The 27,555-nt window shown below is 38.8% G+C and overlaps 2 protein-coding genes across 4 annotated transcripts in view; both read left to right on the top strand.

Moving 5' to 3' along the window:
- MRPS6 (mitochondrial ribosomal protein S6) overlaps positions 1-27,555 on the top strand; it is a 67,862-nt gene that overhangs the window by 20,379 nt on the left and 19,928 nt on the right. The gene's annotated exons all lie outside the window — the stretch shown is intronic.
- Positions 1-27,555, top strand: part of SLC5A3 (solute carrier family 5 member 3) — a 50,412-nt gene that overhangs the window by 20,377 nt on the left and 2,480 nt on the right. The window contains exons 2-3 of one of the 3 annotated variants that reach the window (XR_012493991.1): positions 1,998-4,808; positions 11,849-13,590. Coding sequence is in view for 1 of the 3 variants with exons in the window: in XM_019730249.2 (XP_019585808.1) it covers positions 2,246-4,492 (2,247 nt within the window). In the remaining 2 variants the exon portion in view is untranslated. Of the gene's footprint in view, positions 1-1,997; positions 13,591-27,555 lie in introns of those variants that run through there. The other 2 variants (XR_012493989.1, XM_019730249.2) reach the window with 2 other exon arrangements.

Raw genomic sequence — 27,555 nt, 5'->3', positions numbered from 1 at the left:
CAGTGCGTGAGCTAGGCTCCTCTGTGAAGTGGAAACGAGTGGCGAGGGTATGGCTTGGATGTTGGGTAGCAGGGAGCTTTGCTGAAGGCAGGGTTTCATAACTGCCAGCAGTTGTTTTCAGTGTAATTAAGGACCTGACCCTTACACTGAAACACTAAAGGTACGCTGTTAAATAATTAATGTTTATTAGACATCTGATTAGATTTTGTTAAAAATCTGGGTGGTTCTTCCTAAATAATGTCCACTTTTTTTTTTTTTTTTTAAACTAGAAAGCTTTTGGGGTGGGAAAAGTGGTCATAGAAATCTGACCACTTTTAGGATTTGGCAAATATGAAGCGATACAAATCCCAACTTTTGGTGTATTTTAGGCTTTTGTCTGGCAGTTTTATTTATGTCAGTCATTATTGACACTGGCTTTTAGGAAGAAGGGTGTTGATCAGTTTTCTTATTATAATTATTGTAGTACATTATGCTTAAAAAAGGCATAAAGATGGGATTAAGATGTTTCTATCTAGGAAGCTTTATGAATTAGACCTAATAACCTAATTTGGCAGGGCATTTAACTTTAGGCAGTATTTCCAACTCTTAGCCAGTGAAAGGTGTGTTTTTTAGTTTTTAGTACTATGGTCTACAAATAGTTTTGAAAAGAGTGGCTTTACTGTTATTTATAGAACTTAAATTTGCTACTGATATTTAAAGAAAATGCCTAGATTCATCAAAAGCATCTGCTTCGTCAAGCATAGAAAAACATTTCACACTGTAAGGTTGCCTTATTACAAAAGTAGAAATCACTGTGTGGAAGGCATTAGGTTCAATAGCAAAATGTTTTTCATATTGACCTGTCAGTTACAATTATAATTAACTTTGAAGATTCAGAATTTGTCTCTTTCCCGGGAGAAAAACCATCGAATTCATAAACTCAATTTTGGATAAATTTAAATGTTTTTCAGAGTGATTTTCTTAATCTAGGACTGAAAAAGACCTGATTGACTTATTGAAGATGATTTATTATCTAATGGTTGACAGATGTCTGTTTCGTTGAGGTTTGGAAGATATAATAAAAATCAAATTATTTTTCAGTCTTCCAGAAAAATTTTCCTTCTCCCTCCTCTCTTTGCTTCCTATACCCTTCAACAAGAAAGCATTAAAAGGAAAAAATATTCAACAAAATCAAACGTTGAGTCAGTGCTTTTGTCCTCTCACAGATTCTCCTGGAACTAGTTGCCTGATGAAAAGGAAGGGAAGGAAATTACCTTTTTGAACTTTTTTTTTTTTAATTATCCAATGTCTTATAGGTAGCAGAAAGAATAAAATTCTAGGGTTTTATAAATTTCATGTTCCTAGTTTTTTGTGTGTGGAATGTCTTTTTTTTTCCTTTAGGGCAGGAGTCATCTCATAATTTCTAGGTTCCTGTATTATAACTAGTACAGATGTACATTTTGAGTAGGAATCTAGAAAAATTTTGTAACAGATTTGCACAGACTAAGCAATACTTGGTTTTCTGTTTGGGGGTAAATGGTAACACATAGTAAACAGCACCTGCCATTTCCATCCAGGAACCTAACTGGTTATAAAGTATGTTACTCTTTAGATTCATAATATTTGAAGATTCATTTTGGTGCTCTTATGAATAATTAGTGTTTTTCCTCCCTGTTTAAGGTGCTTCAAGATCTTGGTGCCTATTCTAATGTGAGACTACCACAGCAGGGCAAGAAAGGGCAGTGTCAGGGCAGGCGGTTTAGTTGCTATAGAAGTTAGGCCACTTAGTTATGGGGTCGATGAATTTTTGTTCTTAGTTCAAAATGGTAAATATTCTCACTGACTTGTGATAGTATAGATTTGTCTTTTCTGTGGAACTGAAGTATATTTTGAAAGTTTTTTTTCTTTTCATAAAGAATGTCTTGTTGCGCCGTTTTGCTAGACTGAAAAGTTTCCTCATCACTTGGTGAGACACTCCTCTAATTCAATCTTTGTCTTTTGTCTTTGCTGCCTTGCAGGGTTGGTTCAGTAGGCTTCACTAGACTTAGCTGCAACTCAGAATTTCTCCTCCAGCACCTGAGTAAATGCTGATGGTCTTGTGGAGAGTGGATTAAGAGTACGAGCTAAGTTCTCAATTCCAATTAAGAAGCGGAGGAAAATTTAAACTGTCTCCTTCAAAGTTTATCACAACCACCACCATCAAGACAGCAAACCAAAGGACAAAGACTTTGACCTGCTCTGTTGCTCTGTGTAGTCCGGTTCACGTATGGTTTACAGACTTGGCTGGGGTACTAATGAGTCAATAAAAAGTCGGACACTCCCGTCATTGGACACTTTTATTCACAAAGTTTCCAAAATGAGGGCTGTGCTGGAGACAGCAGACATTGCCGTAGTGGCCCTGTATTTTGTCCTGGTCCTGTGCATTGGTTTCTTTGCCATGTGGAAATCCAATAGGAGCACCGTGAGTGGATACTTCCTGGCCGGGCGCTCCATGACCTGGGTAGCGATCGGTGCCTCCCTGTTTGTGAGCAATATTGGCAGTGAGCACTTCATTGGGCTGGCAGGATCTGGAGCTGCAAGTGGATTTGCAGTAGGCGCATGGGAATTCAATGCCTTACTGCTTTTGCAACTTCTGGGATGGGTTTTCATCCCAATTTACATCCGGTCAGGGGTATACACCATGCCTGAGTACTTGTCCAAGCGGTTTGGTGGCCATAGGATTCAGGTCTATTTTGCAGCCTTGTCTCTAATTCTCTATATATTCACCAAGCTCTCAGTGGACCTGTATTCGGGCGCCCTTTTTATCCAGGAGTCTTTGGGTTGGAATCTCTATGTGTCTGTCATCCTGCTGATTAGCATGACTGCTTTGCTGACCGTCACCGGAGGCCTCGTGGCGGTGATCTACACAGACACTCTGCAGGCTCTGCTCATGATCATTGGGGCCCTCACGCTTATGGTCATTAGCATGATGGAGGTTGGCGGGTTTGAGGAAGTTAAGAGAAGGTACATGTTGGCCTCACCCAATGTCACTTCCATCTTGTTGACATACAACCTTTCCAACACGAATTCTTGTAATGTCGACCCTAAGAAAGATGCACTGAAAATGTTGCGGAATCCAACAGATGAAGATGTTCCTTGGCCTGGATTCATTCTTGGGCAGACCCCAGCTTCAGTGTGGTACTGGTGTGCTGACCAAGTCATCGTGCAGAGGGTCCTAGCGGCTAAAAACATTGCGCATGCCAAAGGCTCTACTCTAATGGCTGGCTTCTTGAAGCTTCTGCCAATGTTTATCATAGTTGTCCCAGGAATGATTTCTAGGATACTGTTTGCTGATGACATAGCTTGCATCAACCCAGAGCACTGCATGCAAGTGTGTGGAAGCAGAGCTGGCTGCTCTAATATTGCTTATCCACGCCTGGTGATGAAGCTGGTTCCCGTGGGCCTCCGGGGCCTGATGATGGCAGTGATGATTGCAGCTCTGATGAGTGACTTGGACTCTATCTTTAACAGTGCCAGCACCATATTCACCCTCGATGTGTACAAACTCATCCGCAAGAGTGCAAGCTCCCGGGAACTGATGATCGTGGGGAGGATTTTCGTGGCTTTTATGGTGGTGATCAGCATTGCATGGGTGCCAATCATTGTGGAGATGCAAGGAGGCCAGATGTACCTTTACATTCAGGAGGTAGCAGATTACCTGACGCCTCCAGTTGCGGCCCTGTTCCTTCTGGCCATTTTCTGGAAGCGCTGCAATGAACAAGGGGCTTTCTATGGTGGAATGGCTGGCTTTGTTCTTGGAGCAGTTCGTTTGACACTGGCCTTTGCCTACCGTGCCCCAGAATGTGACCAACCTGATAACAGGCCAGAATTCATCAAAGACATTCATTATATGTATGTGGCCACAGCCTTGTTTTGGGTCACAGGACTCATTACTGTAATTGTTAGCCTTCTCACTTCACCTCCCACGAAGGAACAGATTCGTACCACCACTTTTTGGTCGAAGAAGAGCCTGGTGGTGAAGGAAAGCTGCTCCCCGAAAGACGAACCGTACAAAATGCAAGAGAAGAGCATCCTGAGATGCAGTGAGAATAGTGAGGCCATCAACCACATCATTCCCAACGGGAAATCTGAGGATAGCATTAAGGGCCTTCAGCCCGAGGATATTAATCTCTTGGTGACCTGCAGAGAAGAGGGCAACCCAGTGGCCTCCTTAGGTCATTCAGAGGCGGAAACACCAGTGGATGCGTATTCCAATGGGCAAGCGGCTCTCATGGGCGAGAAAGAGAGGAAGAAAGAAACCGAGGATGGAAGCCGGTACTGGAAGTTCATAGATTGGTTCTGTGGCTTTAAGAGTAAGAGCCTCAGTAAGCGGAGCCTGAGAGACCTGATGGAAGAGGAGGCTGTCTGCTTACAGATGTTGGAGGAGCCGCCACAGGTCACACTCGTACTGAACGTCGGACTTGTTGCTGTGTGTTCACTTGGGATTTTCATGTTTGTTTATTTCTCCTTATGAACTTAAGGATGTGATGAGACACACTAACTTAAGAAAATACTGGTCTTTGAAAAAACACTTAACTGTTGCATCTCTCAGGCATTGTTTACGCTGTAGGTTTTAGCCAAATTTTACTTAGCAGAAAATCATCTGTTTGCAAGACTTTATTTTCCCAGAGATGGATGAAAGTAAAATTTCAACCTAAATGAAGCAAAACTTGTTTAACAGACTGAATTGTGCAAATGTGGTTTAAAATTTTTCATACCAAAGTCAGGAGAGACCAATTATTCTCATAGAGCACTTAGAGCAGAACACATGCTAGGATATCATGAATAAGGTAAACGCTCTGCGCTGCCAAATCTTGGTAGACCTTAACGTGAAGTAGAAGACTTGCTCATTTCCAAATTTTTTTGTCTCTGTAATCTCTACTACCATTTAAAAAACCAAACAAACTGAATTTGTAGACATTGTGTAATCAATTATGTACTGAAAATCTAACTAAATGTGCTAGTGGGGTACTTGTTTCAGGAGAAGTTAGTTACTTGCCAGGTTCATTTTGTTAGCGTGAGCCTATGGATTCTGACTGCCAAAAGAAAGGAAGAAGACTGTCTTCCTGGAGCTGTTCTTGTACCACCAGTATATGGAATGTTGGAAAAAAGTTTGTTCCGGTTCCTTTTTTTTCTTCCTATTTTAACTGACATTTAGTGAATCATATTCAAATGACTACCAAGTCTGTCTTTATAAAGTTAGATGTCGTGATTGTATTGTTAAATGACTATGGGGGAGAAGATGAAGTAAACGTTGCTGATGATCCCCACTTTTATTGACCAAATCTAGGTTGTTTATATAGAGTTTGGGAATCAGCAGCCCGTAAGCAGTGTTTGATCAATTTACTCTAAACAGGTGGTTGATTACTCATACTCCACCGAGTCTCTAGATATGTTCTTATCATTTGGTAACATTTTTTATTAGCCATATGTCTTCCCAAGTAGATCCAGTTGGAAGATGTATCCAGAAATTTGAAGAAAAGTTGACACTGCCTTTGTGTGGGGTTGCCCTGCTTGGTTAGATCACGATATATTGAGGTTGAGTTTTTAGATGGAAAATTTAATTCTGAGATCATATTGTATTCTTGATAAGTTCTTTTCCTTGCTATCCCTTTTTTGTTTTTTCAGAAGACTTGCCATCTGTACCCGGCCTCTATATTTTCGCTTAAAAAGTCCCTGTGACTTAGAGCATGAGGATGTTTCAGTGCAAACTGGGCATCAGTAACTGAAGACTCGGTGCATGCTTTGCCCTGGGTAGGTTGTCAGTGTAGTCTTTCTGTAGAATGGGTAGCATGTTCAAGAGGTGCCACGAATAAGAACTTCTGGGTTTAGTGGGGTGTCTTGTGGAGGATATTACAGGACTTGTATAATTATAGGACCCTTTATCTTGACATGGCTTTGTACACAGTTGCAACCTTCGTAGATGCGAACCTCTTTTTCACAGGCTAATTCCCCTTCAGAGGACAGGGTACAAAAGCTGTTAGAGCGAAGCGCTCCAGATGATGTAGTTCTGTGTCTGTGTGTGTGCAACCCTGTCCTTTTTCAAAACTCCATGACAGATGAAGGGAACTAATTGTGTATCTACTTTCTTTGACTTTTCTGTAATCTGATACTTTTTAAATTGCATGATTTTATTAAGCTTACATTTAGGGAAATTACTACTTTTTTAGGTACTTTTGTAGATTTTGAATCAAAACTCAGTCCCAATGACTTTAAATTTTTTGTATTCTATAAACAAGTTTCATTGTGATGGACATGATTAGTCCAAAGTTGAGTTTAGAAATTATCAGGTAGCATAATGTCTTCCCATCTCCAGGAGGCTTTCTGATGGACTGAGTCTGTAGATGAAAAAACAATTAATGTATGAATAGCATGATTCCTGAGAGTTTAGAGTGCCTTGTAGAATTTTTTTTCTCAATTTCATTCTTAAAGTTTTAAGTTGGGGGCCAAATAAATAGGGACCATTCTTTTCTTGTATGGAGGCTGAGGCTGTGACATTCCGAGGTTACCAAGTCCACTGGGAAGAACAGAAAGCCAGGCGTCCAATCTGGATTCGTGGTGTGTCTATGGTTTGTCCTTTTCTTTTCTCAAAGAACTGTTCTTCCTTTGTGACAACATTTCGGTATTTGGGAAAATAATAGGATCTTAGATTTTCAAATTGGCATTCAAATTGGAATTACAATTTTCTTTGACTGTGAACACACTGCTGTGTAAGTCAGTAGTGAGGATTTACACATTGGCTGGGCAGCCTTCTTACTCTGTTTATTTACAGCATAATACGTGGTGTTTATGTAGATTCCCCCCTTATTTAATGTTGATTCCTAATACTTTGGATTAGTAGGGTCCCCTTACCTTCTCTCTGCTCTTGTTAGTATGATACATAAAATACATCATCGTGTGTCTATTTGTGTGTATATAGAAGTAAGTCAAGTTTAGAGTACTAATGCCTGTAAATAAGGAATGACTATTAGCATATCCATTAGGATTGTTTATTCTTGCCAGTATAAACTTCACTTTATTTAGACTGAAGTCCCTCGAGCTTGTCCTTACTGCTTCCCAGTAATAGATAATGTGCTTGAAAGTATGTGAATTCTGATTGCAACTTCATTTCAGGGGACCGTTCTTCAGTCTATATTTCATTAGAATGACTGTTCATGGAATGATACATGGTCTATCTTAAGCTAGCAAAATGTTCATATTTTAACTAAATGGGTCCTAAATGATGTCATTGATCTCTAGACATTAACATGTATATATTTTTATATTGGCTTAAGCTAAGGTTCAGAATTGACTAAGAGTGGTAGTGACTAAAATAGTTAGCTAAGAGTCAAAAATGAAGACCTTTTGGTCTTCAAAGGTGGAGAAAAATAATGTCTTATCTGCTGTTAATGGTATCCCCATTTCTTAGATTTTTGTCCTCTCAAGCAATCTTAGTCTCAAGATCTAATGAGAAGAGCTTGTTACTCTGGTCTGCAGAATGAGTATATTGATTCCTTCATGGGACCTCTAATTTCTCTGTTCATCTAAGAATTTTTTGTCCTGCAACCCCAACATAGTAAGTGGCTTTTGAAATCGCTGAGCCAGTCTTTTTCCCTGGCTGTTTTTTTCCTGGTGAGGTTATCACTAGGTTAGAGAAGCATCAAGCAATAGCAGTGGTGCTTTGTCCTTAAGCCTAAATTCAGCAGTTCTGATCCATCTCCCAAAGCTTCCTTTTCTCTCGGCTCAAAGGAGCCAGTGTCTTTTTGGTCACGTAGCCATAGCTCTTAGGGATGGCACCTGAAGTAATTAGCAGGGACTCATCACTTGTGAAACTTCACATTTTAAGAATTGAGTGGAAAGGTTGTTAACTCAGTTCTCTAACCTGAGTCTAAGTAGGGGTGAGGGAAGCTGAAAAATCTTGTCCAGGGCTGTTCGTCTTTAAGTTTCTGTATTTCTCAGTCCATCACTTTCTTCCTATACTGGGTGCATGGATCTTCCCCTCTCTCTGATTATCATTTAATATAGCCTATGGGTTCTTACTCTCATTCCTTATCACCCTGAAGACTGGCTATATTATTAGCTATTAAAAGGTTAGACCTGCCAGTGTCCGCACTTGGCAGTATTCAGCTTACTTGCTTTCCTTATACTTCACTTTCATCTGTCATCACTGTCATTTTCATCTGAGGTATGGTGGCTGGAAAGGACCATGTGGGTATCTAGTAGTGAGACCTCACCATTCCCCAGGTATGGGTTGAGAGATGTATGAAGACCATTCCTGTTAAATTATGTGACTACAGAGACTTGCCAGGACAAAATTTGCCTAAGAAATAAAAAAAACTAGAGAGTGAGATGCTGAGAAGCACCTGGGTGATACAGACTGAACAAGTTGGTTAAATGATAAGCATTAGCTTAAAAGTGTGCATAGAATTATATTCATTGAATTCTAGAACTTGAAGCATCTTGGCTATCAGCTAGTTTAAACCCCTCCCCCTACAGATTAGGGTACTAGTGAGGAACAGCCAGCCCATTAAACCCTGGTTTGATGTTAAACATTGTAAAGTATGAGTTTATTAACATATTTGAGGTTAAAATGACTGATATTTGAAGTGATACTTTAGAAAAAAAATGCTTTTAGGCTTCAGTATTCGTAAGATTTCTCATTAGCCAGATGTTAAATTGCTTAAGTCATTTCAATGTTGACATTAGCTGAGTAGACTTTCCAGATGGGGTATATTTCCATTTTTGTGTATACCCACCTACCATTCAGAGAGACTGGTCTTTCCTCTTATTTCTCTTTTTCACTTTAATTCTTCACCTATTCTTCCTTTTCAACACTTATCAAATTCTTGTTTTGATCTTTTGTCAGTTTAATGCACTTTCAGGCTTATTGCCATGGTTTGCAAAAGTGCTGCTTTGTCCCAGTTTTGAAAACTCGATCCAAATGATTCATTAAATATAGTTGTGTTTAAATAATACCAAATTTCTATTAGCTTAAACTGTTAATTCTCAAGAAATGATTTTCTCAGTTTTATGTTTATTACTAGTAAAAGCCCTATGAATTCATCAGTATTTAATTCTCAAAACTCCTTTTTCGAAAATTAGGGAGGCAGCAATAGTTAAAATTCATGAGTCCCTTTGAAATGATGGTATCACAGTGCTGAGAGGAACAGAGTTTGTTTTGATGCCAGAAAGCTTTGTTCTTGCTGTAATTAAAGGTAAAAAGTTTGAACTAGTCAGTTGGCATCTATAGAAACCCTTTGTACTAGTTAGGTATGAAGATGGATTATACGAGAAGTAATCTTCTGATTCCTCCATCCACTTACTCCCTGAGACTTGGTTGACTTAACTCAGGGCTGCAAACTCCTTTTCTTCCATTAAGGTCACTTCTCTTAATTCGGTGTGCTTTTTGTCAAACTCTCCCCTCTGTTGGAAGACTGACTAGGTGTTCAGCTCCTTTGATTCCTAGAACAGAATTTAGCTAAGGTTTGAAATACTTAATAGGCTTTGCCAGTGCTGAATCCCACACCATTATTCACTTAGTCACAGAAGTGTTTTTGTTTCAACTTCCCTTTCCAGTGCTGGGAATAAGGCTTTAAACTACTGATTCACCTTTAAAGGAATGTTGTGAGAATTAATGGAATTTATATTTCTGTTTCCATCTCAAATCCTTTGTAAGATAGGATTTAGTTTTTTGTTTTGGGTGTAATAAGCACCCCATTTATCTGATAACTAACTACCTTAACCATTGGCATACAGTCTTTTACTCAGAAATAAAAAACATTTGATGTATCTGTATCATTACTCATCTCATGAACTTGACTTTCTAGAGCAGTACCATACATAATCTGAAGCTGTTAACTTAAGCCGTTAACCTTATTTTGTGTAACAACTTCTTAAGTTTGGTTTGGTCACCTGGATTCATGTAGCATGTTTGAAGAGCGGGATGCTGGAATAAATAAAGCCCCTGAAGTGCAAGTCAAGGCACAGAGCACAGTGGTCTCAGAGTCCTCTTGGTGTGGCAGCGGTGGCTTTGCTCTCCTCAGTGGAGCTCTCCCGGAATTGTCCCCCAGGATGATAACACCCCCACCCCTGCCAGTTCCAGACGGTTTGCAGAGAGCTCTGTCAGTAGGGGAAATACAGGTTTCATTGATTTGGGCAGCAGCACAAGTTGACAACTAGCAGATAACCAGAGCCTCACTGGAGACTTACATTTATATCTTGGTAAATTCACCTTGTGTCCTAGTGCTGTTGGGTGAGGGAGTGTTTACCCTTTGTTATGGCCACTGGGCTAAACCAGTCTGGATAATTTTCCAATCTACCAGTGTAACCTAGACTTAAACTTCAAGTGAAATGTTCTTAATAACTCACTTTTCACTTTTTTTTGGTTTTTGTTATAATAGTTGGAAACTGAAATTAAGCTCATCGCTGTTCCTGAAATCCCAGATTGGCAAAGGCCAATGTATAGGGTATTCCATAATATATAATAAGCTTCTGAAATTTGTGTGTTTTGATTAGTGCCTTCTGGTTGCCAGTATTGACTCTGCTATTTCATACCTTTCCCTTTCTTGATTGAAAATTCTTGTTACAATTTCTCTTTTTAAATTTTGTTATAACTAGTGAAGGAAGTAAAAAAAAAAATTATATTTACATACTTTATATGCAGCCTGTATTTAGGTTCAAAGAAACCAGGAAGCTCTAATTCATGTTGCCGCTTAAATGTTATTTATTTATCTATATTTGTTTCTTCTATTTCCTTAATTAAAAAATATAAGGTTACTTATATTAATTCTGTGAATATATTTTAACTTTATCGTTTTCCAGTGTAGGTTTGATAGGTATTTGAGAACTTGTATGTGACCACAGTTTCACATTCTGTGATAGGGAAAAAGCTTCAAGTAAAGGTCCATAGAAAGCACAAAATCATTTTCACACGTGTGTGTATCTCCACATGTAGAAAGCACAAGACTAACAGTATTCTCGTACCCACAAGTGCCAGTCGTAAAGCCCGCCAGGTGTGTGTGTCTGGGGAGTTGTTAGGATGGCAGACCACAGTATTGAAAGCCTGGGACGGTGAGGTATCTATGCTATGGGTCCTACAGGATAAGTAATTCAATGTAGTATTTTGAGTAAGTTTGTATTTCTTTGGTGGAGGGAGAGAATACAAATGTCAAGAATGCTGCAGTTATATTTGGGGGTTACTGGCTAAAATGGGGTCTGTGGGCTCTTTCCTACAATTTGGAAGTAAGGAAACAGGACAGACTTGTAGGTTTTTGGTGGGGGGAACAGTTTGACACACAGATTCTGCTTTAAGCTGTAGAGCCACTGGAGTTTTTTTATCTTAAATCTTTAGGAAATTTAACCTCCCATCAATAGTACACTAAAAACATGGAGAAAGTTCGCATTTTAACAGGGCAAATACTACTTGTCTTTAATGTTTGTATAGGTGTGTATGTAAAATATGAAGTTAACTTTATTTTTTCATGTGCTTGACTGCACTTCGTATTAGTAGAGCAGAATTTGATCCAGGTGTGCTGAGCATCAAGTTAATGTGAGACAGATCTGCCAAGTGAGCTCTTTCGCTTTTCACGATGGTTGTAAGAGTCCAAAGGATTCTTTGGCCTGTCCCAATACCCGTTTCAGGACTAGAGTAGATGAAATCTGAATGTGTGTGCAAAAGAATAGGATGTGTTTTAACTCCACTTGGCATTGCCCCATCTCCCTTTTGATCAAGAATGAATAAATATATCTGTTTTGCGTTTTGACCATATGTCCAATAATATAACACTCAGAATGGGAGAGAACTGACTACCTTTGTTCCCACTCTCCTCTCTTTTGTATATTTCTCTTCTAGGGAAAGACTTGGTCAACTAATATATGGAATTAAGATTAAAGCTGGTGTACACTAATGTGGCATGTTTTAGAAGAGTAAACCGGAACACTTTGAGGGAAAGATTCCCCCTGCAGCAAAAAGTAGCCAGGTGTGTACCTACAGCATTATTTTAGAGGGTAAAACTTCAGGCTTTGGGGGATGAGGGGAGAGGAGACCCAGAAATGCAGGAGAAAGGAGACGTTTGAGGAACATCTTTGGCTTAGCAATATGTGAGAAGGCAAAGTGGTTATAACCTGTTAGTCCTATGTCGTACGTGTTCTGTACCTTTAAATGTTGTTTTTAAAATTTAAAATAGTTTGCAAAAACTTAATGCTTTTCAAGATTCCTTTGTCAGAATATCTTTTGTTTATAATTCCATGGAAAATTGCTTTAATTAGTTAGGTGAAAGTAGTCCTAGCAGTGTAAATATGTATAATTAGAATTTTCTAATTTCACTGTGAGATCTCTAACTTTTGAGTGGCAAACAGATCAATAAGTCTTTTGCTCATGGATTTTTCTGTGGGGTTGTTAAAATGCAAAAGCTTTATTTTTTTTAATAAGGTCATATTACATTAGTGTCAGATGATGGTATGGAATGTGTTCCCCTGCTTTCCCCACCATGATTGCTTCAGTTTATAGATTGCCAGTAGAGGTGAGGAACAGAGCAGGGACTTACCATGCTTCGCTTGGACGTTCCTTTTTCTGTTACCCAGACCTACGTTGGCAGTCACATATGAACTGTGCTACGCTTCTCAGTGCTGTTTTTGTTTGTTTGATAAGGTGGATATCAAAAATAGTTGCTGTGCAAAAGTTAGTAGTCTTCTTCAAGAAGAAAACCAATTCCTTTTCTAATATCCTGTGAAATCCCTTCATTCATTTCTTTATTTTTAAGCCAAATGTCAGCAGAGTATTGCTGCTTTTATCTAGTAATTTTGATATGTAAGTATTAAAGCATTTTTAAAAGATGTCTACATTTAAAAATGTTTTTCAGTGTCCTGCCTATTATACTTTGTTCACATATTCTGTAAGAGACCAGTCTGTGCACTGGGGGTGTGTAGTGTGTATTGTGTACATGTATCATTTCATCAATTATGCATTGTAAACCAAATGTGATTATAAATGAAGTTGCTGAGTTATTGGTGAGTTTTTTGAATTGTAAACTGATTTCCAGTGTACCCTTCATTGTCTACAGCATTTTTTTTTTTTTTTTTTTAAGGTTTGACTAGTTGGGTCCATGTCATGCAGTGTTTTAGTTGCAAGCAGAAAGTAGAATTCGATATAAACCAGGTTATTTCCATATTGAAAAGAATACAATTGAAATTGTAGATTTAGGATTGTTAACCATACATGACAGTTCTAACTTGACTATTCTAACCTACTGTATGTATACAATCTGATTTTTAAAATTATAGACATGTATGATCTTGGTTTAATGTGTTTTTAAAAGTGTTATTGTTTAAAAAATGAAAAAAATGAAGCAGATCTGCTAAAGAGCTGTCAGTTTTCATTACTGACTCTGTAAAATACACTGTTCTTTGTGTACTGTGTGTTATTTTGCCAGCTGCTGCATTAGCCTTCAAAAGTATTTGGAAACTTAAGATGAACTACATTTCTTGCAAAGTATATTCCTTTCTGTGGTATTTTGTCCTGTAACTGAAGTATAGTAATTATTTTATGGAAATGTTAGCATTTATGTACCAACTTTGAATAAAATGAAAAATTTACATTTCTGTGGCTGAGTATTTTCAGTATGAACACATCTGCCGTCAGTTTTCAATGTTCTGTGTCTCCGAATCGAAGAGGTGGTATTTCAGTTCCTTTTCTCTGGCTCGTGAATGGTTCCAGTGAGTTTCCCCCACCAGTTTATTGCTGCTGTTTACCTTTGTAAACACGGACTCACAGGTATTGACTGAGAATTGAGTTACATGTAACTCATTGAGTAAAAATACTCTGTTTTTTCACTTCTAATTTTGAAATAATTCCAAATTATAGGAAAGTTGTAGAATAGTATGAAGGACCTAAGAATCGTCTTCATCCAGGCTCATCAGTAGTTAACATCTTGCCACATTAGCTTTGTCGTTCTCTCTGGTCATACATACTTTTCTGAACTGTCTGAGCATAAGTTGCAGACATCATTCCCCTCTACCCCCGAAGTACATGGGGCTATATTTCTTAAGACAAGGGCAGTCAGTTGTCTGATCACAGTATCATTACCAAAATCTGGAAAGTGACAGTGATACATTTTTTAAAAATACTCAAACGTTGCTTCTCCATTAATGCCCTTTTATAGCAACTTTTTTTTTTTTTTAAGTTCAGAAGCCAGTCTAGTTCCTTTAGCTTTTACATGTGTCTCCTTTAATCTGGAACCACAGTTCTTCAGCTTTTCTTTGTCTTTCGCGGTATTGACATTTTTGAAGTTTAGGGATCAGTCATTCTGTGACTGCCCCTCCTCAGTCTGGGCTCATCTGTTTCCTCGTGATTAGAGTCACACTATGCATTTTTGGCAGGAATACAACATAAGCACTATGTGCTTGAAGCTTCTCGCTGGGAGGCATGTGATGTTGTGTTTTCATTGTTGACATTATTAACTTGGATACTTGCTTTAGGTGGTATCTACCAAGTTTCTCCACTGTTAAGTTACTCTTTCCTTTTGGTAGTAAGTCATTTGTGGGGAGATCATTGGATACTGGAAATAACTCATCCCTCATTAAACTTGAACCCCTACTTTTAGCATCCATAGATAATCCTTGTTTGAGTAAGCTATTACTATGATGGTGCAAAACTGATTTTTCTAAGATTTTGGTGGGGGGTGCTGTGCTGAAATCAAGAACCTCCTCTCTTTCCCATTTATCAGTATGAACTCATGGATTTTATTTAGTGGGCTGTCATTTTGCTCAGATGTTTCCAGGTTTAGCTAGTGGGACCTTCTCAGGCTACTTTCTCTGTCATTTGTGACACATTTCCATCATTTCTTGAATAAATACTTTATCATTTTCCAGTACAAGGTGTTCCAGGTTCATCTCATACCGTCCGCGCCCCAGTAGGAATCAGGCCTTCAGCGGGGAATGGTGTTGAGAAACCGAGGTCTGGGTGCTCATTCTTGCAGGGCCGGACATGCTCGTCATGTCCACTGATGCCTCCAGTTCTAAGCCAGTGCCAGGTTTCTCTTCTTCAGCTTTCTGCATCTATGCTTGCATCCTCCCCAACAGCAAGGAATGGAGTAATATTGACACATTGACTCACTTTTTTCATTCCTACAACTCCTTAGAATTAAAAATTTTGCATGTCTAAAGATATCTTTACTCATTTGTTTGAAAGTTTGGCTGAATATAGAATTCTAGATTGGAAAGTATTTTACCTCAGAAATTTGTAAGCGTAAGACTGTGTGTGTGTGTGTGTGTGTGTGTTCGTGTGTTCTCAAGTTTCACAATTATGGGCCTTGATGAAAGCTTTTCTTTCTTTGTACTGTCTCTTAGTGGGCTTTTTCAGTTTGACAATCCAGTGACCTCTTGTTCTGGGATAATTTTTCTCCCGTTTACTTTTTTTTAGTTCTTGGACCTTCTGAACTAGTCCAGTTAGTTTCATACAGTCGTTTGTATTTTAATTTTCATCTCTATTTTTTTGCTCTTTCTAGGGGTGTTTCTAAACTTTATCTTCCAATCCTTCTATTAAAAAAGAATTTATTTTAAATTTCTATCAGATTTTAAAGTTTTTTAAGAGTGTCTTTGTTCCCCAAATCTTTTTCTTTTATAGCCTCTTGTTCTTGTTTCATGGATGCTGTATCTTCTCATCTCTGAAGATACTGAGGTTTTCTCTTCCTGTGTTGTTAGTTTACTCTAGTTTTTTCTGTTTGTGTCGGTCTCTCATGTTAAAGCCTTTTCTCAAATGCTTCCGATCTCTGTCTGCTTATATTTATTCGGGTGGACTGAAAATGCTCTGAATGTGTAGGTGGGGCTTGTTGGCTTCATTGTTTGACCATTACCACCACCTGGCTGTTGCTTGGGTGATTCCTGCAGTGTCTTTAGAACAGGTCAGATTCCCCAAAGAAGATTCTTCCAGTTTTTGATTGAAGGATAAAAGGCCTCGGGCCAACATTCTGGGAGCTAAGCATGGAAAGAGCCCAGGGGTCTCAGCATTCAGTATGCATTTTTTTTTTCTTAATCCCATTTTGGTATGATAGTACAACTCAGCTGGCTTTGTCCTCCAGTCTAGAGAATAAACCTCCAAACATTCATCTAGGGATCGAATTACTCCTTAAACTTGCAACCAACTTTTTAAATTTTAGTCTCCCAACTTTTTAAGTTTTAGTATTACCAATTCCCAGATTTTTTGAGGAATTCTATAGTGTAACTGTGGTTGATCTTGGTTTTTCCCATTGCTGCTTTTCGCCATTTACTTCCGTATTTTTATTGCTGTTACCCCCTTTTCTCTCATTCTTTAGGCTTGTACTTTAAAAAACAAACAAGAAAACCTTTACAGTAGTTCTAGTAGTTTTCAGGAGGGAGCATAATTAGATGTATGTGTTGAATCCTCCAACTTACCGGGAAGTCCTGGTGTTCCCTGTTGACTTACGTTCGAAGGTTGAAATTGCAGGGTCTCTTGCCCATTTCTGTTCTCCCTTAAAGAACGTGTGACCATCAGAAGCTCAGTGGGAGTTTTAAAATTCTGCTGATTTCTGTAAGTGCAGAACTGATGGTTGTTCACATTTGAATGGGCATTAGAGGGTATATATTTGATTCTTCTGTACAGTGCATGAACACTGCCCATCCAGACACTTTCATTGTGAAATTGAATCCATGAAACATGAACAGATGTACAGTGCAAGGAATATGGTTGATTATTGTTATTTGGGGTAGTTATATATTCTGTAAAGTCATCTTGAACACTGAATTAGTGAATACCCAGTCCTTGACCCTTGGGGAAATAACATGGTTTGGTTCCTGTAAGCCTCTGGCTGGTCACCACATTTTGTCAACTGATCAGTGCAGAACCTTGTTTGATGTTTCCTTCTTGTAGACGTATATGTTGTTCATTGGTAAACATTGACTTCAAGGCCCGTAACTCACTCACTCATGCCTGAGTGAAGCTTGTGTAACGCGAGGCGCATCCCAGCCTCCTCGCACTCAGGACAGTCACCGGGACATCAGCACTACACTCGGCCATTTCAAACAGCGAAGGCACCAATAAAAATACTCAAATGCGAAAACCGTGGCACTAAATAGACCACGAAACAAGAAGGCAGAACACCGTTTTCTTGGACCTCAGCTGGGAGTTGTGTATTGGGTGACTGAAATTTTCTACAACTCTGCATGCGCATGTTTGCAAATGACTGCAGAGGTGGTGGGAGTATTGATTTTGGATTTACAGACAAATTTTATTAGGCTAGTTGGCCTATTCCACAAGTAATGAGAATTAACTGCAATTGTGAAGCAAATACCTGTGCAACCACCATCCACAAGAAATTGAACTTTTATCAACCCCCCTCTCCCAGAAAGTTCATTCCACTTTAAGAAAGTTCTGATTTTAAAGGGTTTTCTTCTATTGACCCCAGATCTGCCTCTGACTTTGATTTGATAGTCCGAAGTTCTGTCTCCCAAGTATCTTCCCTTGGAGTATTTGAAGATAATTATTCAAGATAAATGTATTAAGTCTCAAAATTAGGCTTACCCTTCTTCATTCTCTGGGGTTTCAGAGAGGACATGGGTTTCAGACCCTTTGCCATTTGGGTCTTTTGAGTTTTCCTGGACAACTTTGAGGTAATCAATGTCCCCTTTCATATGTGGCCCCCGAGTTGAATCCAGTACTTCAGGGTAGACATTGCGGATGTTAGACTGTAGTGAGAGATAGAATGAGGACTGCCAGTCCTTGGGTTTTACTGGCCTCATTCTAATTTGAAGTTTCATTGTGGTAGCCTATGGCAGATTCTCTGTAAAGTCCTATTGTCTCTGCATGGGGCTTGCTGACTCCGTTTCCAGAAGTTTTTGTAGCTTTTCAGAGTCTGGGTTTTGTTGTAATATTCTCTGTACACTCAAGGAGTTGAACGTCCATTGGTCTTTTGATTACGGCCCAAGGATCTTTAGAAGTTTGGAGGTACCTTTATGAGTCTCCCACTGCATCTTTGTTTTTGTTTCTATCTTTCACCTGTTTATTCCTGGTTCCTTGACTGTGCGTCTCTGTTTTTAAAGGATGTGCTTTAGCTTTATTATGCATCTCTGCCTGTTCAAAAAAGAAAAACAAAAAAGTTGCTGTTTTCCTCCTTGCAATGAAGATCTTATTTCTCCTTGAATTTTATGACTTGGTTTAATCCTGTGTTCCTTACTAGCTAAGTACAGTTAGCAGGCTTTCATCTTTTCATTTATTCTTTGTTCATCAAATATTTATTGAACACACTGCATGCCAGGTTCTTTGCATCTCCAGCATCTAGTAAAGATGAGTCAGATACAACCTTGGAGAGGCTTAGTTAGGGAAGGAGGTGTACTCCTAAATAATTACACTTGCAAGATGTATGTGGAAGGAGCAGAGATGCACGTGGGATTCCAGAGGAAAGGCACACTTCCAGAGGAAAGGCACACTTCCTTCCAGGACGCAGCGGAACCTTAAGGGGTGGTTTGATTCCTTTCATTCCTGTCTGCGTCTTTCTCCTCCGGGCTCTTCTCGTGCAGTCCCTTAAGTGCTTTCCTCCACCACTCGAATTAAGAACCACTGCTGTGGCCTGCTTGGTGGACCCACTTTTGGTCTGTTGTTCAGCAAGGTATGCAAATCTGACTCTCCAGAGCCCAATTTTCTGATTCTATCAGTGCATATTTAAAAAACTTCTCAATCCAGTCAACTAACTGATATTTTTGCTAAACTCATACACTTGATGTCTAGAAAATTTCACTGGATCTCAATAGAATTTTCTTACAACCCTTTTGTCTCTACTATCAAAATCCTCCGCTGATTCTTACCTCCTCTGGCCTCCCTGCCGTTCCAGTGCCATCCCCCTTCCACTCTCTGCGGAGGCTGAAATACAAGGCGAAGGCAGGGAACTGAATTGTGCATGAAGGAGCGCAATCAACAAGACTGGGAGCTCCATGACGTCTACCTGATTCCTGCTCTCCCTATCAGTTTCTTGAGCTTTCGCATTTCATTTACTTGCTGCCATAGTAACCAGGACTCCTGCCAATCTTTCTGTTTCCCATCTTCTTTTATTCATCTGGAAGTGCATCTGGAGGGGGGATGGGAGGACAGAAATGGAAATTTCCCAGTAAAAGGATTGTGTATTTTGGAATGTCCTCAGAATAGCAAGCATGGGTACTGTAATTTTGGCATTGTATCCAGCTGTTGAAGTAATATTAACCACAAGTAGTCACCTATTGTGATTGTTGATTCTTCATTTCATATTTAGGGAGGGTTCCATTATTTCTTTGAGCAGAGTGGAGCTTTTCTGATCCTTAAATTAGAGTTGGAGGAGATCATTGCTGAAAATCCTTTATAAACTACAGTTCAGTTAGAATCATTTATCTCTGAAGTGAGGAGAAGCCCAGCAAGTAGAAATATCTGAGGGTGAGACATGGGCATTTCATTTTTGTCACTTCATTTTTGAAGCTCCCAGATGATTCCAGGGTGCCCTCGAGGAATGCCTTCATAGTGCCTTTTTTCTTTGACTTACCCAAATCATGAATGGAATGGTTGGTCACATGCAACTGAGCCCCCATATTTGACCTTAAATGACATTTGAATGATATTCTTTGACTTGAGACCTCAGAAATAAGTGGATTAATTAAGGAGCAAAACTGTATTATGGCTGAACTACACAGATTTACTGTTAACCGAGGCACATAGTAACTGACAACTAGTAAACTCATACAAAGTTGAATCTCATGTAATCAATACTTCCTTCTTGCTCTGTGGGTTCTTTACATTTGCTTATGGCCTTTTGATACCAATGCTAATACTGATTTCTGAGCGTGCACTGGCTGCAGGGGTCCCTTGGATGCCCTCTGCATTTAAGGCAAGTCCAGCTTGTGACTTAAAGGTATTCTGACTACTGTGCAGCTCAAGTTCCTTTACTGGTCACCCATCGCCTTTACATTTGCAAAGTCAGCCGTGCTATGAACTTGATTCTATTTTATTGTTTGTACTGTATTATTGCCATGGCATTAGTCTGCTGAACTCAGTGGTCATTGTACTAGTGCTCCTCTGAATTTTTTTTTTTTTTTTTTTTCATTCATCTCTGGGTTCTTTTTATTTTCATCACTAACCCTAAAGAATATGTTTTCGTGTTAAGATTCCCTGGGTCTCAATCTCTGCCTTGGTCTCATGGCGTTAGAATGGGCAAGCTCGTCTTATTTTTCTGATCACCTTGTTTCATTGGCCACTACATTCTGAGGGCCAGACTTGGCCTTGACCAATCACATTTCTTTCATCTTTCCTGAGTCTAGGACCAGTGATTTCTGGGCTCCTGACTCCTAGATTCCGCTTTTCCCTCTGATTTCCAGGAGGCAGAGCAGCCAGTTGTAATAGCTCATGGTGCTGGAAGTACAGCTTGCAAGGCCCTTTCAGTGACCACTGAAAACCGTCCATCTACACCGCTCTGGTCATTATATTATTAAAAATTTACATGGACGTGGAGTCAGTGAGTGAGTTCTAAGTGTTGAAGCGTAGATTCAGGGCTGTAATACAGAATTCACAAATTATGGCATCTATTATAAGATAGCATTCGGCATAAACTTAGGGGAAGAAATTCTTCTTAAAACAAAACTGAATTTGCCCAGAAAGAAGTATTTCTAAAATACCTTTTCATTGCTCATTGTAAATCAGATAACAGCAAAGTATTTAAAAAAAAAAGGACTATTCCTGTCATCTTATTACCTAGGGAAAACTTAATAACATTTTGCTGTATGTTCAGCCACACTTTTTTTCATATATGTGTACAGAATTAACATTTTTTCTTTTGGAAAAACCTGTGAATTGACCCTGCATGCTGATTTCTTTCTTTATTATTAAAATATTTCCATGTCAGTATATAAGGATCAACATTCTGTTTTTAATGGCTGCATAGTACTTGTTCAATCAGTGAAAGTAATTTATTGAACCAGTCTTCCATTTGTTCACTATCCTTATAACTTTGCAGTATTTTCATAGCTAAATCCTTGTGCCAGGGTTTGGCAGTTTTCTTAGAGTGAATTCCTAGAAGTGAGGGGATTGAAGGTGTGCATATTTTAAATTAATATATATTTATATATTTCCCTCCAGAAAGTTGATATTTTTATCATCAACGTAGATGAGTGAAGAAACTGAAATCTTAATGTTCTAGGCAAAATGTTGCCTTGAGTGGAAGGAAAAAAGCACTGACTTCTACCTATACCAGACACAGTGTCCACGTTGATTTTGCCCCAAATATAAACTGCATCAAAATCTTCCTGTCCTTCTGTCATAGTGTTAGTCCAGACCCCCTCTGATATCACCCTCGCTGACCCTCTTCCCAGCTTTCCAAGAGGTGAGGTGTTCAGCGCAGGGTCTGGCTGACGTCGGCCGTCTCTAATCCACTAGTCAGAAGCAGTTGCTCTTTCTGAGCTTGTAGCATCGTTGCCTTTTGTTTCAGTCTTACCTGTGTTTCAACTTGCTTTTTATTAGTTACTTGCATGTGTCTGTCTTCAAATCTATATCACGAATCTTTAAAGGGTAGGCTTTGTGTTTTACATCCCTGTAGCTACCCTTTTGAAGGTAGATTTCACAGTGAGCAACATGGAATTATTTGTCTTGAGGAAGACACTTTGAGAGAAATGTTTCCAGGTAAATATTAGGTTGAGCCTTAAGAAATGGTTAATATATGACTGTTCTTCTTTCCCTCAATTGTCAGTTTCATAAGGTTCAACCTATACTTTTGACATCCACAGAATTTGGTCTTAAGCGATCATTTAGTTGTCACTTTCACTCCATACCTCCTCTTTTACAACCAATTTGTGCTGTTAAAATTATTTTAGAATCATTCCCTAATAAAGACTTCTACATGTCCCCCCCCAACTTTCTTACAAAGATTATTGTGTAAATTAAATATTGTGTTCATGAGTGCTTTTCACTTAATACATAACATTAGCAACTCTTAAAGCTCTATAGCTTTGACAGTTAAATGACCACTTGGTATGTCTGAACTGCACTTAATATAACATTTTTAAATTTGAGGTATTTTTGTTTTTGCGGAGCAAAGAACAGTTTTTCACTGCATTGCAATGTTCGTTACTTTTCTAGTACACTTCATGTATGTTGGTGCCAGTCTCCCCCATCCTCTCCCACACTTTTTAAGCCTGTTAAGTCTGTGCAGTAGTTCTTCCGTATTTTTTATAAATGGTTTATTAAATGTGATTCGTGGGCAAAGTAATAGAGCAGTTAATTTCTCAAAAGAGTTTTCTATCTTTGACCTTTAAAACAACCTATTAAAGTTAACTTTTCTAGTCACCCACAAGTTATGCAGTATATAATAGTGCATATAGGGAAGTAATCATGTTTGAGCATGTATTTATGTGTCATTACCTTTTTGTAGTGTCCTTACTGAATTTTATTCCAATTTTTAACACAGCTTCTGTGCTTAGTAATTTTTAATCCTTAATTACCTGGAGAACTGTATCTCTTCATTCAACAAATTGTGGGGGCAAAAGGGGTTCTCTTGAATCATTAAAATATTTGGTGAAACACTTCCGTGGAACCATTTTTAGATTTGGGCTTTGAGATGTCATTAGGCAAGGCTGGCACTTACACGTTTTTGAGGTAGATGTTCATTCCATTTTTCCAAGGTCTGCTAGTGACAGCTGCCGTTGAAGCCTGTTCCGTTGTAAGGTACTCACAGATTTTCTTTTTTTCAAGTTGTTTTGAGAATCCCAAGGAAGAATTTCCAGGGACATTGTCTATTTGGAAATGTACATTTCAAGGATATATTTTTAAGGAGATAAACCTTGGAATTAAGAGTTAGCAAAGAATGGAAAAGGTTTTACATTTACATTTTTATAGGTCTTGATGGTTTTCTCACCTGGCTCCACTTTCCCTAAATCCTTCTTGTTCCTGGGAGTTGCACAACTCTTTATAAAGTGAGAAAGGTGGGGTGTAGAGAGATGCTACATGCCATTAAATGGTGTGGATTCTGTGTGAGTTGTATTTCCTGCTGGACTGGGAGGGTGCTGTTGTGATAACTGGGTGCATCAAGAGCCACTAGTTCAAAACTCTGCCAGAGAGTCTTATTTACAAGATAATTTGTTGGCAAGTTAATCTTCTGGTGTGAAAATATGTTTAATTAGTTTAAACATTGGTCATTGACCACTGGTGTTTATGATACTTGCATGAATCCGTAGCTTAAATAACCTTACTGAATGGGGATTTTATTTTGGGACAAGTAGAGATGTTCTTTCTTTTCTTTTTTCCATCTCTTTGCTCTTGTGTTTATTAACTTTGCCAGTTAGAATCTCTAGAACTGTGCTTTTCAAAATGCGGTCTGAGGAGCCTGGGCTTCCCAGGGACCCTCTCAGGGCATCATCACAAAAGTTATAGTGAGTAAAACGCTGGAGTCTTAGTATAAATGCAGGCAACAGCAGCAGAATTCACTTGTTGTCAGTGTATGCAGTGTGATCAACAAATATGGTGAATGCTTAAAAAAATTTATTACGGTAAAAGACACAGTGCCATTAATCCTCCTCAAAATACTCCCCCTCACTTCAAACACACTTATCCTGTTGTTCTTGCCACTTTCTGAAGCAGTTCTGGAAGTCGTCTTCCGTGAGTGTCTTTAAGTTGCTCTGTGGTGGCTGCCTCGATGCCCTGAATCATTTTTACTTTGGGGAAGAGTCAGAAGTCACACGGTGCCAGATCTGGTGAATGAGGTGGATGAGGACACACCATAATGTTTTTCTTTGACAGAAATTGCCATATACCAGAAGTGATGTGTGACACGGAACCTTTCCGTTGTGATCACAAAATACGGTGAATGCTGCTGCTGAGTCCATCCAACGGAAAGGCAGGGATCTTCAATACAGGAAGTGGCATGTCCAACTTTAGTAACAGTGTGTGACAAGTTTCAGTTTGTATGGTGCAGTCAGTCGGGTGTGAGCTACGGTTGAGAGAAGGTGTGTTTTAAAGTGTGCTGTAAATCATGGATCACGAACAACGCATTAACATGAAATGGGCAAACAGTTTCATCCTCCATCATGACAACACCCTGTGTCACACATCGCTTCTGGTATAAGGCAATTTCTGTCAAATAAAAACATTACGGTGTGTCCTCATCCACCTTATTCACCGGATCTGGCACCGTGCAAGTTCTGGCTCTTCCCCAAAATCAAAATGATTCAAGACAGTGCAGCTAAAGACACTCATGAAAGAGGACTTCCAGAACTGCTTCAGAAAATGGCAAGAACGATGGGATAAGTTTGTTCGAAGCGAGGGGGAGTATTTTGAGGGGGGTTAATGGAAATGTGTCTTTTACTGTAATTTTTTTATTTAAACATCACTGTGTTTTCTTTTTCTTTATCACACCTCATATTCCTCGCTACCATGCAATTGAAGTTTTTTTCTTTAATAGCCAATTTCAGTTCAGAATGTCCGTCTGAGTGATGAGTGGTACCAGAATAGTACTGGAATCTCATCTTGGCACAGGGGCTTTAGAAATGAGCAGGTCTAACCTTTCACCCAGTACAAAGGTTGATCCAGTGGTCGTCCTGTATCTGTGTACTTCTAGTGATGGGAAGGTCAGTGCTTCACAAAGCAGCCCATTTCACTTTCATAAAGCTGTAGCTTTCAGAAGTGTGTTTTTGTTTATACATGAAGTCTCCGTTTCTCGGTTGTACCCTTTGATTCCAGTCTAATCCTTCGGTTCTAATCTAAATAAAACCTAAGTATTTTTTGCACAGTTACCCTGCAAATAGTTGAACTTAGCTGTTGGGTTTTCCCTAAGTCTTCTTTTATAGCCTGAACACCAGTAGTTTCAGTAATTAATAATAAGATCAAAAGTTGATTTAAATTTTGTCTAGGAGGAGTTTTCTTTTTTTAAGTGTTAGTTAGGGTAAATTTTTTGGTTAGTACTTTATCTTATCAGCAAATAATTAGAACAATCTAAGTTCAACATTTGTATTTATATATTTGAACTTGGTATTTTTGAAATCCATACAATATTTAGTTTCTTCTATTAGATGAACTCTGGATTCTTTTCATCTAAGTATTAGTACTAACAGCATTTTTGGCACTACATGAAATAAATAGAAAAACATCAGTATTGTAATTTAGCTTCAGCATTAACAGTCACGACCCTGTAGTGAGCTGTGTTGGATATGAAAAGTGGCTCCAACTTGTATTAGAGATTCGAGAAAACTTAGAGTTCCTTGAAGAAGAATGGGAGTAAGTAAGCAAGAGACCCGCTTAGGAAGGTACAAGTGATACCTCATTTATTTAACAACTATTTCCTGTGCCTGCTCCATGTTACGGACTGCATGGACTTGGGGAATATAGCCGTGTCCAAGAGAGACAAACGTCCTTGCTCTTCTGAAGCTTATGTTCTCGTGATGAAAGGATATTTATAGATGCCGTAAGTGCTGTGGAGAAGTAAAGGGGAGCGGCATAGAGTACCTGTGGCTGGGGGCGGGGGGGGGGAGCGCTTTGGGTGATGAGGGTGTCAGGACGAGGAGCATAGAAAGAAAGAGACTCAAGCTTTGTACGCCCCCTGGGACATTGAGAACGGTGATATGAATGAGTATGTGAATTTTGTAGCAACAGAAAATTCGTTGAGAACCTCTAATTTAGCATGTGAGAAAATGGAGGCATAAATTTAACATTGATAAATTTTAAAAATGTATCCAGGGTTGTATAACTCATTAGTGAATGAGCAGGGACTGGAATCCAGTTTTCCTAGTTCTCATTCACATTCATTTTACTGTTTCTTTTCCATAGTTTTTCAAGTGAATGTTTTCAGTCCCGCAGTCTGTGCCTTGCCAGAAGTGTTTCATTGACAATGGTGGGTTGGAAGAAAGAGCTGCTTTAAGACGAGGAGGGAGAAGCCTCTCAGAAGCATGCATGCACAACTCTTTTAGAACGAAATGGTTTAATTAAATGGCAATTGTGGCAGCAAGATATTTGCTTTTTGTAGACCATGTGTTTTTACACATTGAACATTATGCTGGATTTTTTTTTTTTTTTGAAGCCTAAAAATTTTATTTTAATCTGTAGGTTATACTAAATGAGGAAAGTGACAACTTGACAAATGAAGTTGGCAACTTGGGTTGATTAGAATCGGTGATTGGTGGATGGACTGGTGATTTTGTAGAATCTCTTCTGAATCCTGTGGTGATTTGAACAGTTAGCGATGTTCTTTAGGTTGGTGCCCTGTGTGTGTATCTACTTGATGACCCATCCCTCTGTCTGGCCCAGGCTCGCGGTTGTCTTCGGGCATAGTTCAGAATGAGTGGATTGAGGCCTTGCCAGCTTCCCTGAACCCATTACAATATGGAGCAGAGGTTGGCCAGATAGTAAATAGTTTAGGCTTTGCGGGCCGTGGAGTCCCTGCTGTAATTTCAGATCTGCCTTTAGCACAAAGGCAACCAGAGACACTGTGTAATTGCCTGAGCTGGCTGTGTTCCTATAAAACTTCATTTACAAAAACAGGTACCCCGTTTCCTCGAAAATAAGACCTAGCCAGACAATCTGCTCTAATGTGTCTTTTGGAGCAAAAATTAATATACGACCCAGTCTTATTTTACTACAAGACTAGGTATAATATAATATATAATATAATATAATATAATATAATTAATATAATATAATATAATATAATATAATATAATATAATATAATATAATACCCCTGGCTCTTACATTAATTTTTGCTCCAGAAGACGCATTAGAGCTGATTGTCCAGCTAGGTCTTATTTTGGGGGAAGCATGGTAGTGAGCCAGATTTGGCCCATAAGCCCTGGTTTGCTGACTCCTGATATATAGTGATGAGGTCAGTTATAAGGGACAAGTCAAGAAACAAGAAATATTTTTACCCCATCTTCATCTTTCTTTTTAAACTTTTAGGTAATTTGAAATTACAGTGAAATGAATGTGTCTAGTCAAGCAGTATACAATTTGACCTTGACATACTAAAATCAAACAAAATGTGTTTTGATATTTTCCTAGGTTACATTCTTGTTAGGTAGCTTTACCCTTTTTGAACAGAAGAAAATCTTTTATTTCACAAGCTCTTATTTCAGAAGAGGGTGCTCCATGTTTCATACTGTAAACACTTGAGTTGGAATTGAAATAAGGCCAGAGGTGTTGAGATATATCCTTTTTAATCAGGCAAAACTGAGATTAAAATGTATGATTTGGGAAGTAATCAGAAGACTAATCAAAGTTTTGCTTTGTTTTGTTTTTAAAATCTTACCCATTCTTTATTTGGATAGACTGTTCACCTGCATTATCATAAGTTAATTGATGTAATACCAGGTCATGAAATAGTATTTTAATGGAATGAAATATTACCCTGCTGTTAGTACTGAGGCTTCTGCAAAAATATGGAAGCGTCTGTGAACTAATGAGGTGTGAGAAGAATTTAGTCTCCATGTAGATGAAAACTATATGAAAATGTGTTTGTATAAAGTCATAAGGAGAAATTGCCATAGAGTTTTTACCTAGTTAGTGTTAATGCAAAGAGATCTTGGCCCCTATTTTTATTGTTTTCAGGAAATT

This window comes from Rhinolophus sinicus, linkage group LG01 (genome assembly GCF_036562045.2).
Source record: "Rhinolophus sinicus isolate RSC01 linkage group LG01, ASM3656204v1, whole genome shotgun sequence".
Classification (NCBI taxonomy): domain Eukaryota; kingdom Metazoa; phylum Chordata; class Mammalia; order Chiroptera; family Rhinolophidae; genus Rhinolophus; species Rhinolophus sinicus.
The sequence above is the reverse complement of the archived record's forward strand: the minus strand, read 5'-3'. Positions and strand labels throughout refer to the sequence as shown.